The sequence below is a fragment of the Homalodisca vitripennis genome, chromosome 1 (genome assembly GCF_021130785.1).
Source record: "Homalodisca vitripennis isolate AUS2020 chromosome 1, UT_GWSS_2.1, whole genome shotgun sequence".
Lineage (NCBI taxonomy): Eukaryota > Metazoa > Arthropoda > Insecta > Hemiptera > Cicadellidae > Homalodisca > Homalodisca vitripennis.
This window is the reverse complement of record NC_060207.1, coordinates 149,812,198-149,828,707: the sequence shown is the minus strand read 5'-3', so window position 1 is coordinate 149,828,707 and position 16,510 is coordinate 149,812,198. Positions and strand designations below refer to the sequence as shown.

Sequence of the window (16,510 nt, the reverse complement as noted above, 5' to 3'; positions counted from 1 at the left end):
TTGACCTTTTTTGTCACTAAGAAATTGTTACCCATATCAAAACCGTTATTAATTATTCGTATAAAATAGCAAAGTAATTTTATCTTTATTTGGGAAACTGTGTAATTAGATATTATATTTGTAGCAATGAGAACATATCTCTTACCCCTGACCACTCAGTGGTGACCCAATCTACACCCTCACAGGGCCGCAGCTGGCAGTCCATCTCAGTAGGTGGTTTCTCTGTGGGGCAAGCCTCGTCTGACATTTTCTCTATGCGACCATCGATCTTGCGGAAACAGATGACATCTCGTCTCTGATGACCATTTCCACACAGCCGGTCACACTAGTGTCATTGGGTGATTATTAGAAACACTCAGATGTCACTCATGAGAAATTTGATTTACTGTTTAATTTAGAGATTATGTTTATTCATAAAAACAAGTTGTATCTTTAAATGTATTATATTACAATAAATATTGTTATTACTGAAGCTTTATTTATTATTATTACTTGTTTTATGAAAATAGAAGTGATATAGAAATTATTGCATACATTCTGACAAGAAAATATAAAATTGACAATAGTTATAAAATTGATCAGAAAGTATAGTATATTGAAAAAGAGTGGCCCCTTACTCCCAACCTTGTGAATGATTCATTTACAGCATTCAAGGTACATATGTGTTCAATAGAACTCTGATTTTATTTGTGCACTTGGATGTTTTTGTTTCAAAATTACTATTAGTCGACAAATGAACAATGCCCCTGACAATTTAAACCAAATTATATTAATCATATGTTTTTTTCTATTTTATACACATTTTCTGTTTAAATTAACTGATGTTGCCATAACTGGCAAAAGCGCTTTTGATATTAAATTATATTGTGGAAGTAATAAAAATGTCTTTTGTATTAAAATTCACTTAAAGTTTAAGCTTTACATGTTTGTACCCATGGAAATAGTCATTTTGGATATTGAGTATATCCAATATAAGCTATTCACAGCATAATTACAAAAACATCTCACCTCTCTGTCACAATCTTGCAACTTATTAATCAATATTGAGTCTGATATTATCATTTATTTTTAACAATTCATTGGATTATTTTAAATTAATCTAATTAATCTAATTTAATTAATCTAAACGTTTAGAGTCTCCAAATTCCTAATGGTAGGCCTATATAATATATTTTATCTATCAGTTTTATTATATTGTATTTACTTGTGTTAAAATTATTATACTCTGTTATTGATTAATATTTATTTATTGAGATAATATATTGATGTTTATTGTTATGATAATTTATGATTTATTTATTCTGATAGTACATATTTATTGCTATGATACCTTTGGTATAGTTCACTTGGTTCCTTATTCTATTAGTTGTTGTTAAATGTTACTGGTTAATTTTTTTTCTTATTGTCTTTATATTAATGAAACTAGTTTCACTTTATGTTTATTGTGTAGTCGTTAAATAATTTTTGAATGCATTATTTTGCTTTTATTATTTGAATTACTTTGAGGTGTACCAAACAGCATTTTCTAATTAAAATCAAGATAGACGTGAACAGTTTCTCACTTTCAACTTTACTACATAGTTATGAACTACTTCAATGTAACTGGAGCATGAAAATAACATAAAAATAAAACAATGCTCACTCCAAGTATCGGAAATACCCACTCTATGAATTGAGTATTCAAGTTTGTTCATCGTTTTAATGTTTCTCCAGAGAGAGTAAAACAATGTTTGATTCTGTGGAATGGGTAAAAACTTTAGATAATGCGCACATTCAGCAATTGCAATTAATATATACATTTTCAATATTCTCATGTCCTTTTTGAAATTCCTTATAATATAATGTTGAAATAAAAATCTCTTAAAATAACCTTATACATCTTTTGAAATAAGTACTTTATTTTAGAAATGTTTTCTTCAAGTTTTCTGAAAGCAATGTTACATAATAAATTATTTATTTGCTGAACTATCAGTAGTACATAAAGTTTCGAAATAGCTACAAATTATTTGCCAGTAAAGGAGACCAATTGCAAACAGTTTGGATTTATGTAGTCAAACTTTGATATTTATAGAAAGAATTTCAGTATAACTTTGCAGTAAAATATATAATGTACTAATAAATTACTATGATTGTATTAGAGATTTTAAGTTATCCACTTGTCAATATCATCACTAAATTATGCTTAGTTTGATTTTCACCTATCATTTAATCAACCATGACATAAATAGTAATATAAAATATTAATCTGGCATATAATTAGTTACTAATTACATTTAAATGCTATTTTTATGTATCAACTTAGACAAAAATCCAAGAACCATTCTACAGTAGAAGGGTGTCACATGTGAAGAGTACTTACAGGGGGTACTTACAGGTTTCCAGGGGCCGATGTGCCAGGAGGGGCAGGGAGAGCCAGGGGGGCATGGCTGAGAGGTAGGGGGAGCAGGCCCCAGGGTCTCCTCACAAACAGATGAGTTCACCAGTGAACCTCGTCCTCCACTAATTATCTGCTCACATATCACCTGAAAACATTGGCATGTTTATTTGATATCACTTCTATTTAAGCCCAACTTTATCTATAAATGAACAAGGCACTTGTCTAGAGTATCAAATTTAATAAATTGATATATGACTTGCTTGATCTTGTAATGAGATGAACAAACAACACAATGCCAAATACGAGGCACATCCAGAAAGTAAGTGTACTGGTACTCTCACAGCTGTAGGGAATACTTTTTCGACATGTTGGCAACACTGCCACGTAGCCTGACCCCTCCCCTTCAAAATGAGACCAATACGAGATTAGTGTGTTGAAAACTCTTGAAAACTCTTGTGCAGTAACTCATGAAAAATGTTGATCGTATCTCCCACCAAGTGTGAAATTTGCACTGTCATTCGCTACCTCGTTGTGAAGGGAAAAGTTCCGATTGAAATTTATAATGAGGTGAAAAATGTTTACATTAATGGAGCTATGAATCGTACAAGTGGTGTTACCAATATTATAAATAATTTAATAATAATGGGTATAAACAGACTAAACTCAGCACTTTAAATATAACAGGTAACATTTGTTAGTTACATTCTTTCATTTACATTAAGATAAAAAAATTTCAGATATTTGTTCCTACATGGTTGTGAAAGATTTTTTAATTGTTAATGCCAAAATTTAAAATTAATGCTTCTATATTTAATATTTTATTCTAAGATCTTGTTCTCTTTTTTTTATAATAGTTTCAAATCATGCCTTTCCTTTTTAATCAACTCATAAAATGACTATGTACAGGTTTGCTAAGGAAACTTCATTAACAACACTCCCAGAATAGAGTTGTCAAGGGTATTTTACTATAGAGCTCTGCCTACTTTGTTCCAAACATATTCACTATCAATCCTGGGTTAAGACAAAATCCACATATCCATATAACGTTTTAATGCAATCTTTCCAATAATATGAGCCCAGACCAGTTACTTGACTAACTACTTCTATTCTAGGAATTTGCCTTCTCTGATCACATTGTACTAAAATCAGGCCTTGATCTTTGGATGAACAAGCTGTCACTATTTCAAATTTTGATTATATAATTTAATGAAAAGCATTATAGTCTAGAAATAGTTTTATCTGGAGTCTACTCCTTGGGTCTAATTGGGCTGAATAAGTTTTGTATTTACAAGAGAAAGATTAAATACAGCCTCTGTAAGACAGAAAAAAACATTAAACTTTATTGCCACTTTTCAAGTGTTTGACTTCTCTTCTATCAGCCAATTAAGAGCTAACACTATTTACAAGCTAAACACTAAAATTAGAGAATTGCTACAGTCTTATAAGAATTTTTTGAACTACTACAAAACAGTGAAAGGATTCATTGAGAAGATCAAGAAAGGTAGATCTAACTGAAGATGATACCAAGATTACAATATAATGAACAACCTTTCCAATATAATGAAAATTGTATAATTTCAACACTTGACACCATTCAATGTACTTGGTGTTCAGAATTAAAGATTATTTTTTTCTATTCTTCCACTTTTTTATTTTAAATGTGAAACTACTTCACTAGCTATGACATAATGACTTTCATTTTTTTACATAACAAGAGTGATGAAGAAACAAAGAGAGAGAAAGACTTTTATTTATGAACCAATAGTGTATGTACTTTTTGTAAATACATTTTACTTAATCATCCATCATGTGATATGATTTTTATGTTTTCAACTTTATATTTCTTCTGCTATGTTTTTATTTTCAAACACTGATCAGAAAATCACTTTCAAAACATATCTCTTTATAGTATTTTTTAAATTCATGTTTGTGTTTGAAACTATAATTATTTTTCACATGGACATTTCTAAAAATATTAAGATTAGATATAACTAGTCATGCTATATTATATTTGTTAAGATAAAAATTAAAAGAATTTGTTCAAATAGCAATAACAGTAACAGCGCCTTATAGTTAAAAAAATTTCTTTAAAAAATTGTTTTTTATTATGTTAATGCATATGTTATCCAGAAAAGCAATCAAAATGCACACACATATGTTGTATCTAAAACAGATTGTTTAAAAATGTAGACAAAAATCTTATAAGTCAATGAGAATAAGATATTGGTTTTAAATTATTTTAGAAACAGAAACACCGAAAATAACTGAAATATTTACAATTAAGCAGGTATTTAGTGAAGAGATGATTCCTTTTCCTGCAGGTAATAACACAACTAATGAAAGCACCAAGCTGTATGTCACTTTTCCTGCTACTTTTCCATTACTGCCAATGAAAGCTGGTGGTCACTTAACACTAAAGGGTGCGTTATTTATAAAATTCTGAAATATTGTCTTTAGAGCATCATGACAACATTAAATTCTGAATTTTGCTTGTGAATACACCATCTTAAACCCTTGAGATGCTAGAGATGGTTACTTGACATAAACAGAGGTTACTGACTGATATAAGCATTGTTATAAAGGTTTCACTAAGATGGCTTTGAGGGAGGTGTCCTTTCACTATATGACAGTGTAGATTGTGTTTGAGAAACCAAGCTTATAGGGAGTCAAATAAATTACTATTGCCTCTCAGCTCTAATTTTATGGATTAACTTGTAACTTCCAATGGGAGAATTTGTGTTCACAGATTCTTCATAATGATTTGAACAGTGACTTTTTTGGTAATAGTAACATATGAAATGTTATCCCCTTAACAAATATAAGTGAATGTAAACATGCCCAGAGATAATATTAACAGAGCTGATGAAAATGATAACTTTTCTGAGAAAAGTGTGAAATTGATGAGCTGGTACTTTCTTTATGACCTTGACACAGAAATAAGCAATATTAATCTAATGAATAGATTTAAAATTCCAGTGAATAAGCCTCTGTCACATTTATTGATTTGCAGTTTCACATCCAACAGTAACAGAAAGAAGTAGTAGATAGATTTGTGTTTCTACCATTGGTGCTGCTTACTGCAGGAAAAAAAGTTTTCCTTCAGCTAACCTGTATATATTTCAGCAGAAAAAATTGAGTGTTAAAGTAAATGATTGTGACACCTGTCTAGTTTGCATGCCACCAGTTCCACAAGATTCACTGCAAGGGCTCCACTGTCCAACGGTCCATTGTGGGGCACAAGGTTCAGGTGCACACTCCTCGGATGAAGGGGGCTCTAGAGCCTCATTACACAAGTCACGGGAAACCTCTGACGAGTCTCGCCGCTTGGCACACCACACGTTACGTGACTGTACTCCTGCAACAATCTTCTGTCAGTACCTTGACTACTTGACTATATAGTAAGGTTAGTGGCTATGTTGTAATATTACTGCCTGACTAGCTATCATTTTAATTTTTGTATAAGCATGTAATTGTAAAATTACCAGTATAGTACTGTATCCCTCTTCTAAACCCAAAATACTACAGTCAATCAAGTTTATGTTTTTTTTAATTACTTTAATGATGAAGATTATGACAGTGTTGTGTTTAAAAAATTGTTTAGTGCCTTAGCAAATTAGTATAACTTATTATACTGAACTACAAATAAACTACATAAACATTAAATTGGGACCACAAAAGATTAATACTTATTAACTTATTTATCAGAGAAAAGACACAACAAAAATGTATTATGCCTAAATCTCATTACGATGCTACTACTAATATATAGCAAATAACAAATTAAATTTATTATATTTTAAAAAATTACATTACTACCATACATCAATGTGTGCTAAAAAGTATTTCCTAAAACAAATGTGTGAGTGTATATGGAGTGTCTTCAAAGTGACACATTATGGTTACAACTATTTGAAACTCATATGGGTAACATTTTGACAGGTGGATTACTTTAAACAATATTCAACTGTTTTGGGAATGATGCACTTATACAATGTTCATTTAACTTCATTACACTGACCTCCACCACATGTAGCACTGCAGGGGCCAAACTCATTGTAGACCCAACTGTAACCCTCAGGGTCCGTGTCCTGGACTGCACCCTTGGGGATACTGTACTCGTATTCCACACCGGGGTTTTTCTCTTGGTAGAGCAACTGACAACAGAACATCAGAGGATTGAACACAACTATTACATCATTATCTGAACTTTTTAGAGGTTTATACACTTTAGTCCCATATTTAGGATGAACTTTAAAACTGGTAATATCTAAATAGAGGTGAAAGAAAATCTCTCTAGAATGCAAGGAATGTCATTGTCATTATTACTATGTGAAAGAAAAAGTTTTAACGTGTTATGAAGTTTACTGTCCTAAGATATGAAAGATTACTGAACTTAGTTTTTTCTTAAACACACTGATTTTACAGTGGAACAGCAATTTACATATTTTACATAACTGTTGCAGAAGGATTCCTAAAGCTAAATGGGCTGAAAAAATTAAGAACGTTTCAACCATTTTCAGTTCTTATTGTAATTTTCTCTTTAAGTGGAGAGTTGGTGCCATCATGGTCTAAGGCATCAGATTTTGGATTTGAGTTAGTGATGTACTGTACTGATTCTCCTCCTTATTCTGTTTGGTAAGGTAACACATAACTCTTGTAACTGTTATGTTCAGGTCAGTAACCCTTGAGGATGGACACAAGATAAAAAAAAAAACTATTTTTATGAAATAGAGAATGTAATGTCACCAATTTTTCTCAATCCAAGTTAGAAAATACAGTAAAGTGTGCTCATGATATTTAACTACTAAAGATACTGTCTCTGAAAATGTCCAACTACATTTTGTCTATCAAGATGCATTTATTTGGAGTCTGTATATTCTATAACATACAAAACAAGTAATTCCTTTTTATCAATTATGTAACCAACAATGTTACTTACGACAATGTATATAGGCTCCAATGTAGGGCCAAGAGCTGAGATCATTTCTGGAGCAAAGAAGCCGTGTGGCTTGCGCTCGTAATGAAATATTGTACCACATGCCCTTATGCTACGAGGGAAGTCTATCCTCCAGTTTCCGTTGAGGTAGTAGTGTCCTGTCACGTTACGGATAGCTAGAACAATACAGTTTTAAAGTTTAGAGTCTATTAAAATTATTGACACATGTGAATACCTGATAGGAAATTATAATTAATGTGCTACACTCAAATATGTACAAACACCCACTGACTGATACAAAATCATATACCGAGTAATAACAGATTATTACTTTAAAGGGTTTAGACAAATAGGTCCAGATAAAAGGAAATAATCAGCAAAGTATTTATGACTGCAGTATCATTAATGTGTTTGTTTTGGCCAAAAAAGCATGCACAAGTAATGATTTGTGAGCAGGAGTGTTATTGTGGTGTAAATGCCAATTTTTGTTCTTCTACAATTCCAGGATTTTCTGGCGGATTGGCAAATTGTGCATAGCTTGCAGATAATATTCCTTATTTACTTCTACACTGGCAAGAACTCATGATGTACCATGCCTAATCAATTAAAAAAAAAAAAACTGTATGCAAAATATTCACATTTGATCGAACTTGATGGGCTATTTTGGTCTTGATTCATGCAGCTTCCATTGGGATGATTCAGCTTTGGTTTCTATGTCATAACCATAAACCCATGATTCGTCACTGGTTATGACCCTCTGGAGCAAATATGGGTATCACGGACAGAGTCCAACAGCTCATTAACACGGCCCTCTGAGAACGTTTTGTACCACCGATAAACGTTGCTTTGGTCCAACGTAACTTCTCCATAAGCCACAGTCAATATTCGGAATCCGTCTCTGCAAATTTCGTTTTCAACACAAAATTTGATACAGATTTTTTTATCCACTTTTTAAAATAGACACAAATCGAAGACGAGCCAAATCAGCTATCAACAATTAACTGAACATTCAAAATGGCCGAACTCATTGACATATGTCAGAGACATTTGTACCAACATAACGCTACAAAAAAGATAAAATAACAAATATACCTAACCCGCGGACATTACAAAGTCGCATTATTTTGGGAACAGACCTCCTATGTCAGGTGGCATATGACATTGCAAAGGTAGAGTGGTGGGTTGGTGATTTTATATCTTATTTTACAACTTTGCACATGATGATGAGAAATATGGTGGTAGCTTTCAGCATGAGATTTTACAATGAAAAAGTGAGATTGTGGAATACCTATTTAGGTATTTATGAGGACAGTGTAACCTAAATATATATCTTTAAATTTTAAAATGTTGGTTCTAATTAAGCTAAAAAAATCATTAAAAAACTATCGCTTTAAAATTTTCTTTGAGAGACTAATACATTTCTATATCCCTCCGGCTATACAATTGTACTACATAATTTACCCATATGCATGTAATGCATATAAGTTTACCATATGGTATTTTAATTTTAAAGAAATGGAATTATGTTTAAGTTGTTATTAATGTAAATGTGTTACTTTGATTTTTTTAAAGTTAAGCATTAGAAATAACTTTACAGTCTTAATGTTAACTCTTAATAAAGTAATTTTTCATTTTCATCAAAGTTAAAAGGATATATGAGAATGTCAGTGTGGAAAACTCCATGGAATCATAATCTAGATTTCAATGATGATAGAGATGCTCTACTTAGTGATGCTTACCCTAGAAAACAAAATCATGTGGATATCTTTCTCTTCTTAGATTTACTTTACAACTTTAAATTAGTTTATAATATAAAATTATACATAAGGTATTGATAATATTTGTTTCTGAAACTGTGTTCTTTTTATATTTGTTGTGTACGTGTTACGGGGAATCGGAATAAAAGACTGAATTAGTTTACATCATCGACTGTGCTCGGTTAAGGTTGGAGGGTAACTGAGAGAGAGACAAGGGCAGGACACTGGAAGTGGTAGTGTGGTATGATCTGGTGGCGTGATGAGAACAGCCAATGGCATTTATTCAAACTGATCACCCCATATGACGTCACAGCATCATACGATCATACAGTTGGTCTTTGGCTGTGGCTTTAAACTTGCCAGTAACAATTTATAATATGTATAATAATTATATTATTATAATTATTATTGTAATTCAATACATTACATTTCCTCCCTTCCAAATTTCAAAATAAATTGAATTCACACAAGTCATAGATAAATTAAACAATACAAGTGTAATAATAAATATATAATAAACACATTTAAATATAAATTAACACATATCATTAGTAAATGTCATCCTTAGTACTGTAAGTTATTTACAAGTTTAATTTCTCTACAGGTTTTTTCCTAATACGAGTTGGGTATCTGTTTGTATGATCAGCTGTTCTAGTTGACAGGAGAAGGAACAGCTGAGGGTAGAGAAAGACGTGGTCTAGAATGAGGGGTAGTGATGTGACATGGAGAGGTAATGATGCGGTGAGGAGGGGGAGAGACCAGCTGATCTAGTGAGGTCAGTGTTACTAATTCTGACTGGGCTTGGAGTTGGCGGACACTGAGCGCCTGTCTCACGCTCCGCAACTGTAACGGTCCTGAGATGGTGGAATTTGACTGTCACTGTCAACAATACTACTGTGTAGTCCTATCAGCTGATCAATATGTCCTACTCCAAATTAGACCAGTTTTTTGTCATAACAGAATACATTACATTATTTAACTGTTTTATTACAATGCCCTCTATCCATTTGTCTTTAGAGCGATAATCTCTCACTAATACAGATTGATTAGGAAATAGAATTCTCGTTTTTCTACCGCCAAAATATTCTTTTTGTTTGTCCTGTTTTAATTGCACAGTTCTGGCTATATTAGGTCTGAGTAAATCTAGCCTGCATCTTAGTGGTCTATTGAACATTAATTTGGCAGGTGTCTCGTTAGTAGTGCTATGAACGGAGTTTCTGTAATCAAATAACATCCTATTCAAGGCTACTTTAGTATCAATATTTTCTTGAAAAGCCAATCTTATTTTACGTTTAGCATACTTAACTGAGTTCTCAGCCTGACCATTAGACTGAGGATGATAAGCTGGTGAAAATGTATGTCTTGATACCATTAAGTTGCATGAAATTTTTAAATTCATCAACTGAGGTAAATGGTGGTTCATTATCACTATGGATAGTGACAGGTAATCCAAATCTAGAAAATAGTTCTCTTAACTTTTCTATAGCTAGCTTAGCTGAAGTAGAGCCTACTTCAAAATACTTCCAACCACTTAGTGTAAGCATCAATTACTACCAAGTAGGTCTTATCTTTGAAAGGACCCAAGTAATCAATATGCAATCTATTCCCATGGCATAGATGGATAGTGCCAAACACATGTAGATTACTCCTTACTAGGACTAGAACGTTCCATAAGACAGGAAAAGCAATTGTTTCGCTAGGCTTTCAATGTTTTCATCTATATTTGGCCACCAAATATAGGATCTCGCTACTGACTTCATTTTTACAATTCCCAAGTGACTCGCGTGTAACTCATTTAATACGTAGCTACGCAACTTGTTAGGAACAACAATTTTATATCCCCACATAACAATGCCATGCTCAACTGTTAGCTCGTCCTTCCTTTGGAAATAAGGTAACAATTCCCTATTCTCTCCTGACAAAAAATTTGGCCATCCGTACATCACATAGTTATGTATTTGTTTTTATAATAGGATCATTTTGGGTTTCAGCTTTTACATCTTCAAAAGTTAAAGGTACTGAACTTTCAGCGATACAGTGTAAATAGGTACCTTTCCACCTTGGTTCATTGTTATTATTTACAACGTGTTTAGTGCTTAATGGTAAGCGTGATAATGCGTCTGCGTTACCATGCTTTTCTGACCTTACATACTGTACATCAAAATTGTATCCACTTAAAAATAATGCGTATCTTTGTAATCGGCTTTGCTGCGAAAACAGGTAAACCCTTTTTCGGTCCAAATATGCTAATTAAAGGTTTGTGATCAGTACACAATGTGAATTTTTCGGCCATACAAATATTGATGAAATTTCCTTACTCCATATACTACTGCTGAAGCTTCCTTATCTATTTGTGAATATTGACATTCTGCTGGTGATAAAGTACGAGAGTGGTATGCAATAGGTTTCTCAACGCCTTCAGGGGTTATGATACTAAGTACGCAGCCCAGCCCTGTCGAGCTTGCGTCTACTGCTAGTTTTACAGGCAACTTTGAATCATAATGCGCCAAAACTGGTGCTTTTAGTCAAAACATCCTTGACATGGCTAAATGATTTGAGACATTTTTCATCAAAATCAAAATGGCACGTCCTTTTTTAACAAGTTGTACAACCGGACCTCAAGATTGTTGACAAATTTTTGATAAACTTTCCATAATAATTTACCAAGCCAATAAAAGCTTTGACTTGAGTGACAGATTTAGGTACAGGTGCTTGATTTATAGCTTTAATTTTAGATTCAGAGGTATGCAGTCCATCTTTATCGATACTAAAACCAAGATACTCGATTTTGTCTACAAAGAACGTACATTTATCTTTTCTTTACGGTAAATCCTTTTTCACTCACGCGTTTACAAACCTCTTGCAACCTACTTACATGAGTTTCGTTATTAGGTGCGGTGATAAGAATATCATCCATGAACACTGATATGCCTTCTAAATTATGCAAAGATTGTTCAATAACTCTTTGAAATATGCCTGGGGCTGATGAGATTCCATAAGGCATTCTACAATATGAGAAAAGACCCTTATGCGTGCTAATTGTACATAATTTTTGTGACTCACTGTCTAACTTTAATTGCATATAGGCTTGACTAAGATCTATTTTAGAGAAACGTTCTCCATGCTGTAAATTTGCAAATAAATCTTCTATTCTAGGTATAGGGTACTTGTCTACTTCTAGATACTGATTTAGAGTAACTTTAAAGTCTCCACATAGCCTAATTTCACCGTTCTTTTTTAATACTGGTACAATGGGGCGTTCCCCATTCCGAGCTGCTTACTGGAATTAACACTTGTTCGTCAACTAAGCGTTGTAGTTCTTTTTCTACCTTACTTTTCAATGAGAATGGTATCGGTCTTGGCTTAAAATACCTAGGTCTAGCATTTTCTTTTAGATTTAGTTTTTACTGGTTCGCCTGTATACTGACCTAGTTTTCTCAGTGAACACTTCTGGAAATTGATTAGTTAGCTCGGACGTCATTGTCTCGAAATTAGCCTTGTTTTATCTATAGGTCTGTTTATAACACACAAGTTATTTTTAAACGAAATGTCCAACTCCCAGTACTTTAAGCCAATCACGACCCATTAAAGGATGTGAACCTCCTCTAATCACATACAAATCTAAGCATTTATGTATTTTTCTCATAGCAAACATCAACATTAACTTTGCCCACAGGTATAATAGGTTCATTAGTGTACGAACTCAAAGTTAGGTCGTTTTCTAACAATTTACAAGAACTAAAATTATTTTCATAAAAATCCTCACTACACACTGTGACACTAGCTCCAGTATCAACTTCAAATATGGTTTCTCGACCTGCACTAGGATTTTAATCTTAAATTGGGTCAACTCTAATTCTTTCACCGTGATTTTCATTTACTTTAAATAAATTCTGTATGTCCTCGACATAACTCTCAAGATTTTCATCACTCTGAACATAATTCTTAGAATTATTTGAATCTGACAGTTTCTGAACTATCATTTACAAAGTTATGTTTCTTATAATCTTTGTTTTTCTTGTTTTGAAAATTAGACTGATAAGATATACCTTTCTTAACTTTCGAAAGCTGATTGTCTGGTAACTTACTAATTTCAGTAGATCGACATACCTTAGATATGTGATTTCTTTTACCACATTTGTGACACACAACACCAAACAATTTGCACTGCTTCCTATAGTGACCACACTGCCCACAGCACGTGCAACTGCACCTTGACTTCGTGCCTTGCGTTGTAGCTCGCGCTGCCACCGACTCTCACATGTGGGTGGTGATGCGCTGCCATCCGCTGGACCCAGCTGCCGCCCGTTCACTGTCAATGCCGCCGCATTCTTCTCCGCCGCTTCCACTGAGCAGACGATTTTCACAGCCTGGTCGAAGGTTAGGGTGGTCTCTCCCAACAGCCTCTGCTTGGTCGACTCACTCCTGATGCCTGCTCACCAGTCTGTCTCTGAGATAGTCGTTGAGGGATGCGCCAAAACTCGCAGTATGCAGACAACTTCTTGAGGCTGGCGATGTACTCTTACGACTGATTCTCCTTCCTGCTGATTCCTTTTGCTGAACTTGTACCTTTCAGCTATGAATGATGGCTTCGGGTACAAATGGTCCTGAATTAACTTCACTAATTCATCGAACTTTTTCACTGAAGGTTTTTCCGGCGTACATAAATCTTGTAACAAACTGTACGTTTTCACACCCACGACTGTTAGTAACGTACTAACCTTTTTGTCGTCACTAATACTGTTACAGTCAACGAATAATTCAAATCGTTCAACATACGAATTCCAAGTTTCTGCACTGTTGTCGAAGTCACCGATTCCGCCAATAATTCCCGCCAATTTTTACTGTTTCACTAAATAAAGACGAAATGTTCTAATTTACGACCTTGTCTTCTTCCAACATCAAAATGTACCGATTTTGAGTCCACGTGACGCCAAACTACAGACACACTTCCTCCCACTATAATTTTCGGAGAAATTATTTACGCACAATCGAACAGGTTGCATTGCACTCGCGGGATCGCATTAATACCTCGTCGCCAATTGTTGTGTACGTGTTACGGGGAATCGGAATAAAAGACTGAATTAGTTTACATCATCGACTGTGCTCGGTTAAGGTTGGAGGGTAACTGAGAGAGAGACAAGGGCAGGACACTGGAAGTGGTAGTGGTGGTATGATCTGGTGGCGTGATGAGAACAGCCAATGGCATTTATTCAAACTGATCACCCCATATGACGTCACAGCATCATACGATCATACAGTTGGTCTTTGGCTGTGGCTTTAAATTGCCAAGTAACAATTTATAATATGTATAATAATTATTATTGTAATTCAATACATTACAATATTCCTATCTCTGATATACAAAAATAGTAAGATAATACGTTCTATTTGGTTTCACATGCTCAATAAATATGTTTCCTTTACATATTATACACTCTTGCAGTAGACTCATACCAATACCAAGGTTAATTTCTTAATAAAACAGATTCTCTTACCTAAATAGTTATTGGAAGGTTTGATTTCTTGTATTCTGATGTTGGTCGCCCCAGCAGGAATAAGCATCAGGTCATTGTATCCTGAAAACAAATCAGATTTTGAATTTCTATTAATATGGGTCCTACTTGTACCCTACCTTAACTTGGAGGTACAGAAAATTTGCAGTGGTAACCTCCCCCCACTATGGTTGGTCTTTGCACTATGGTGTCTACCACAGTCAACATTTTAATGAAACAAAAATAATAGTTTTAATTGCATTAAAGAACCATGAACTCGTACTTTTCATTTTCTAGATTTACATAGAAAATGAACGAAAAACAACGAATGAGTTGTTTTAGTATTCTGGTATTTTTTTTATGCCAAACACACTATATTATACATTTTTGGCAGATGGAAATTCTGAACCAACTACTTATTCATGAGAAATAAGCTACTTATAAGAAAATATTAATTAAAACATCATACAAAATTATGAAACTAGAGTATTACTTCCGTGAAACTATCAATTAAGTTAAACAGATTCTATTGTAAAAATCTAAGTCCTAGAGTTATGGAGTTGCTGCAGACTGTCATGTCTGAATCAAGATAGCCAAAAACGACAAACAAGCATAACTAAGCAATTGTAAAACATTTTATAAAAATATAAAATAGAAATAATATATAGTAAAACATACATACAACTTAATGATTTAGATTAATGTTGTGAATTACTCGAGATAAAAATTGTTCCCAAATGCAAATGACAGCTATCTTGAAACGTTTTATTGATAAAGACTGGATAACAAACTCATCCCAACTATATATAAATACTGCCTTCGCATGAAGTTTCGTCAGTATCTATTAAGAACTACATTAGTTATTGTGTTCATTATTATTCCCATAATGTTGTATACTAGTTAAAACTGTATGTCTGTTATTTCAAAACCATATGTAATATAAAAAAAAACATTACTCTAAATGACCTGAGAATTCTAAAACAATTTTTTGCTTTGAGCTATAATGCATAATATATATATATATATATATATATATATATATATATATATATATATATATATATATATATATATATTTGTATACATAAAACCATTCTTTTCCTAATTTTGAATAAGCACCACCTTGAATTGTAGAAAAAGTGAAAGAATAAAAGTTGTTTATAATTACATAATATGTAAAAACTATATTGGTATAGGTCTATGTTGGGAATTAGCTTTTTTATAATTTTTGCTCAAATGGGAACAATCACAATCTTGAAATTTTTCATTCGTTAAGACTGGCAACAAACACATCCAAGCTATATACAAGTACTGCTTTTGTACCCAGTTAAGCCTGAGTATTTAAACCGTTTTGACAGTTATCATGTTTACAATCTTATATTATATTGCATAAGCCCATACATAACCTATATAATAACCATACATGGCCTAAACACACTCACACACACCCACATCTATACAGTGCTCTCTGAGAAATTTCGGTCACACTAATCTGAACTCCATAAAGACCAGACCAATTATCAAATAAAAAATGCTTTTAGAAAGATAGAGGTTTTAACGTGAATAGTCGGCATAACACAAATTTAAAGCATTTCATATTTTCGGGTGCTCACTGCTTATTACAATAGTTTCGATTGTGTATGTGATAGTGGAAATTTCCATGCAGTTGTGGAGGGGTAGTGCATCGACCTTTACCTGTTGTGCATGGCGGCCTGCAGTAGTTAAGTTGCTTTATTTGAGTGTCCTGTTGAAATAAGATGAGTGAAAAACGTGAAAAGTTGTATGTATATATGTCAAGGAAAAATAAGTTTTATGCCATAAAGCACATTGATGCTGGGGAATCGGCAAAAATAATTGTATTAAAATTAGGAGGTGGAATAAGTATGGATTCAGATTGGAGAAAAACCTGTGAACAAATTGAAAAGTGGTGTTCCTGAGTGTGTTG

At 33.2% G+C, this 16,510-nt stretch overlaps 1 protein-coding gene across 4 annotated transcripts in view; it reads right to left on the bottom strand.

The window, feature by feature from the left end:
• The window catches only part of LOC124373818 (papilin), a 195,166-nt gene that overhangs the window by 58,762 nt on the left and 119,894 nt on the right, over window positions 1-16,510 (bottom strand). For all 4 annotated transcript variants that reach the window (XM_046832168.1, XM_046832153.1, XM_046832155.1 and 1 more), the window contains exons 8-13: window positions 14,569-14,649; window positions 7,317-7,489; window positions 6,396-6,531; window positions 5,539-5,732; window positions 2,373-2,522; window positions 146-325 (exon numbers count right to left, since the gene is read on the bottom strand). In XM_046832168.1, coding sequence (XP_046688124.1) covers window positions 146-325; window positions 2,373-2,522; window positions 5,539-5,732; window positions 6,396-6,531; window positions 7,317-7,489; window positions 14,569-14,649 — 914 coding nt within the window. The remainder of the gene's footprint in view (window positions 1-145; window positions 326-2,372; window positions 2,523-5,538; window positions 5,733-6,395; window positions 6,532-7,316; window positions 7,490-14,568; window positions 14,650-16,510) is intronic.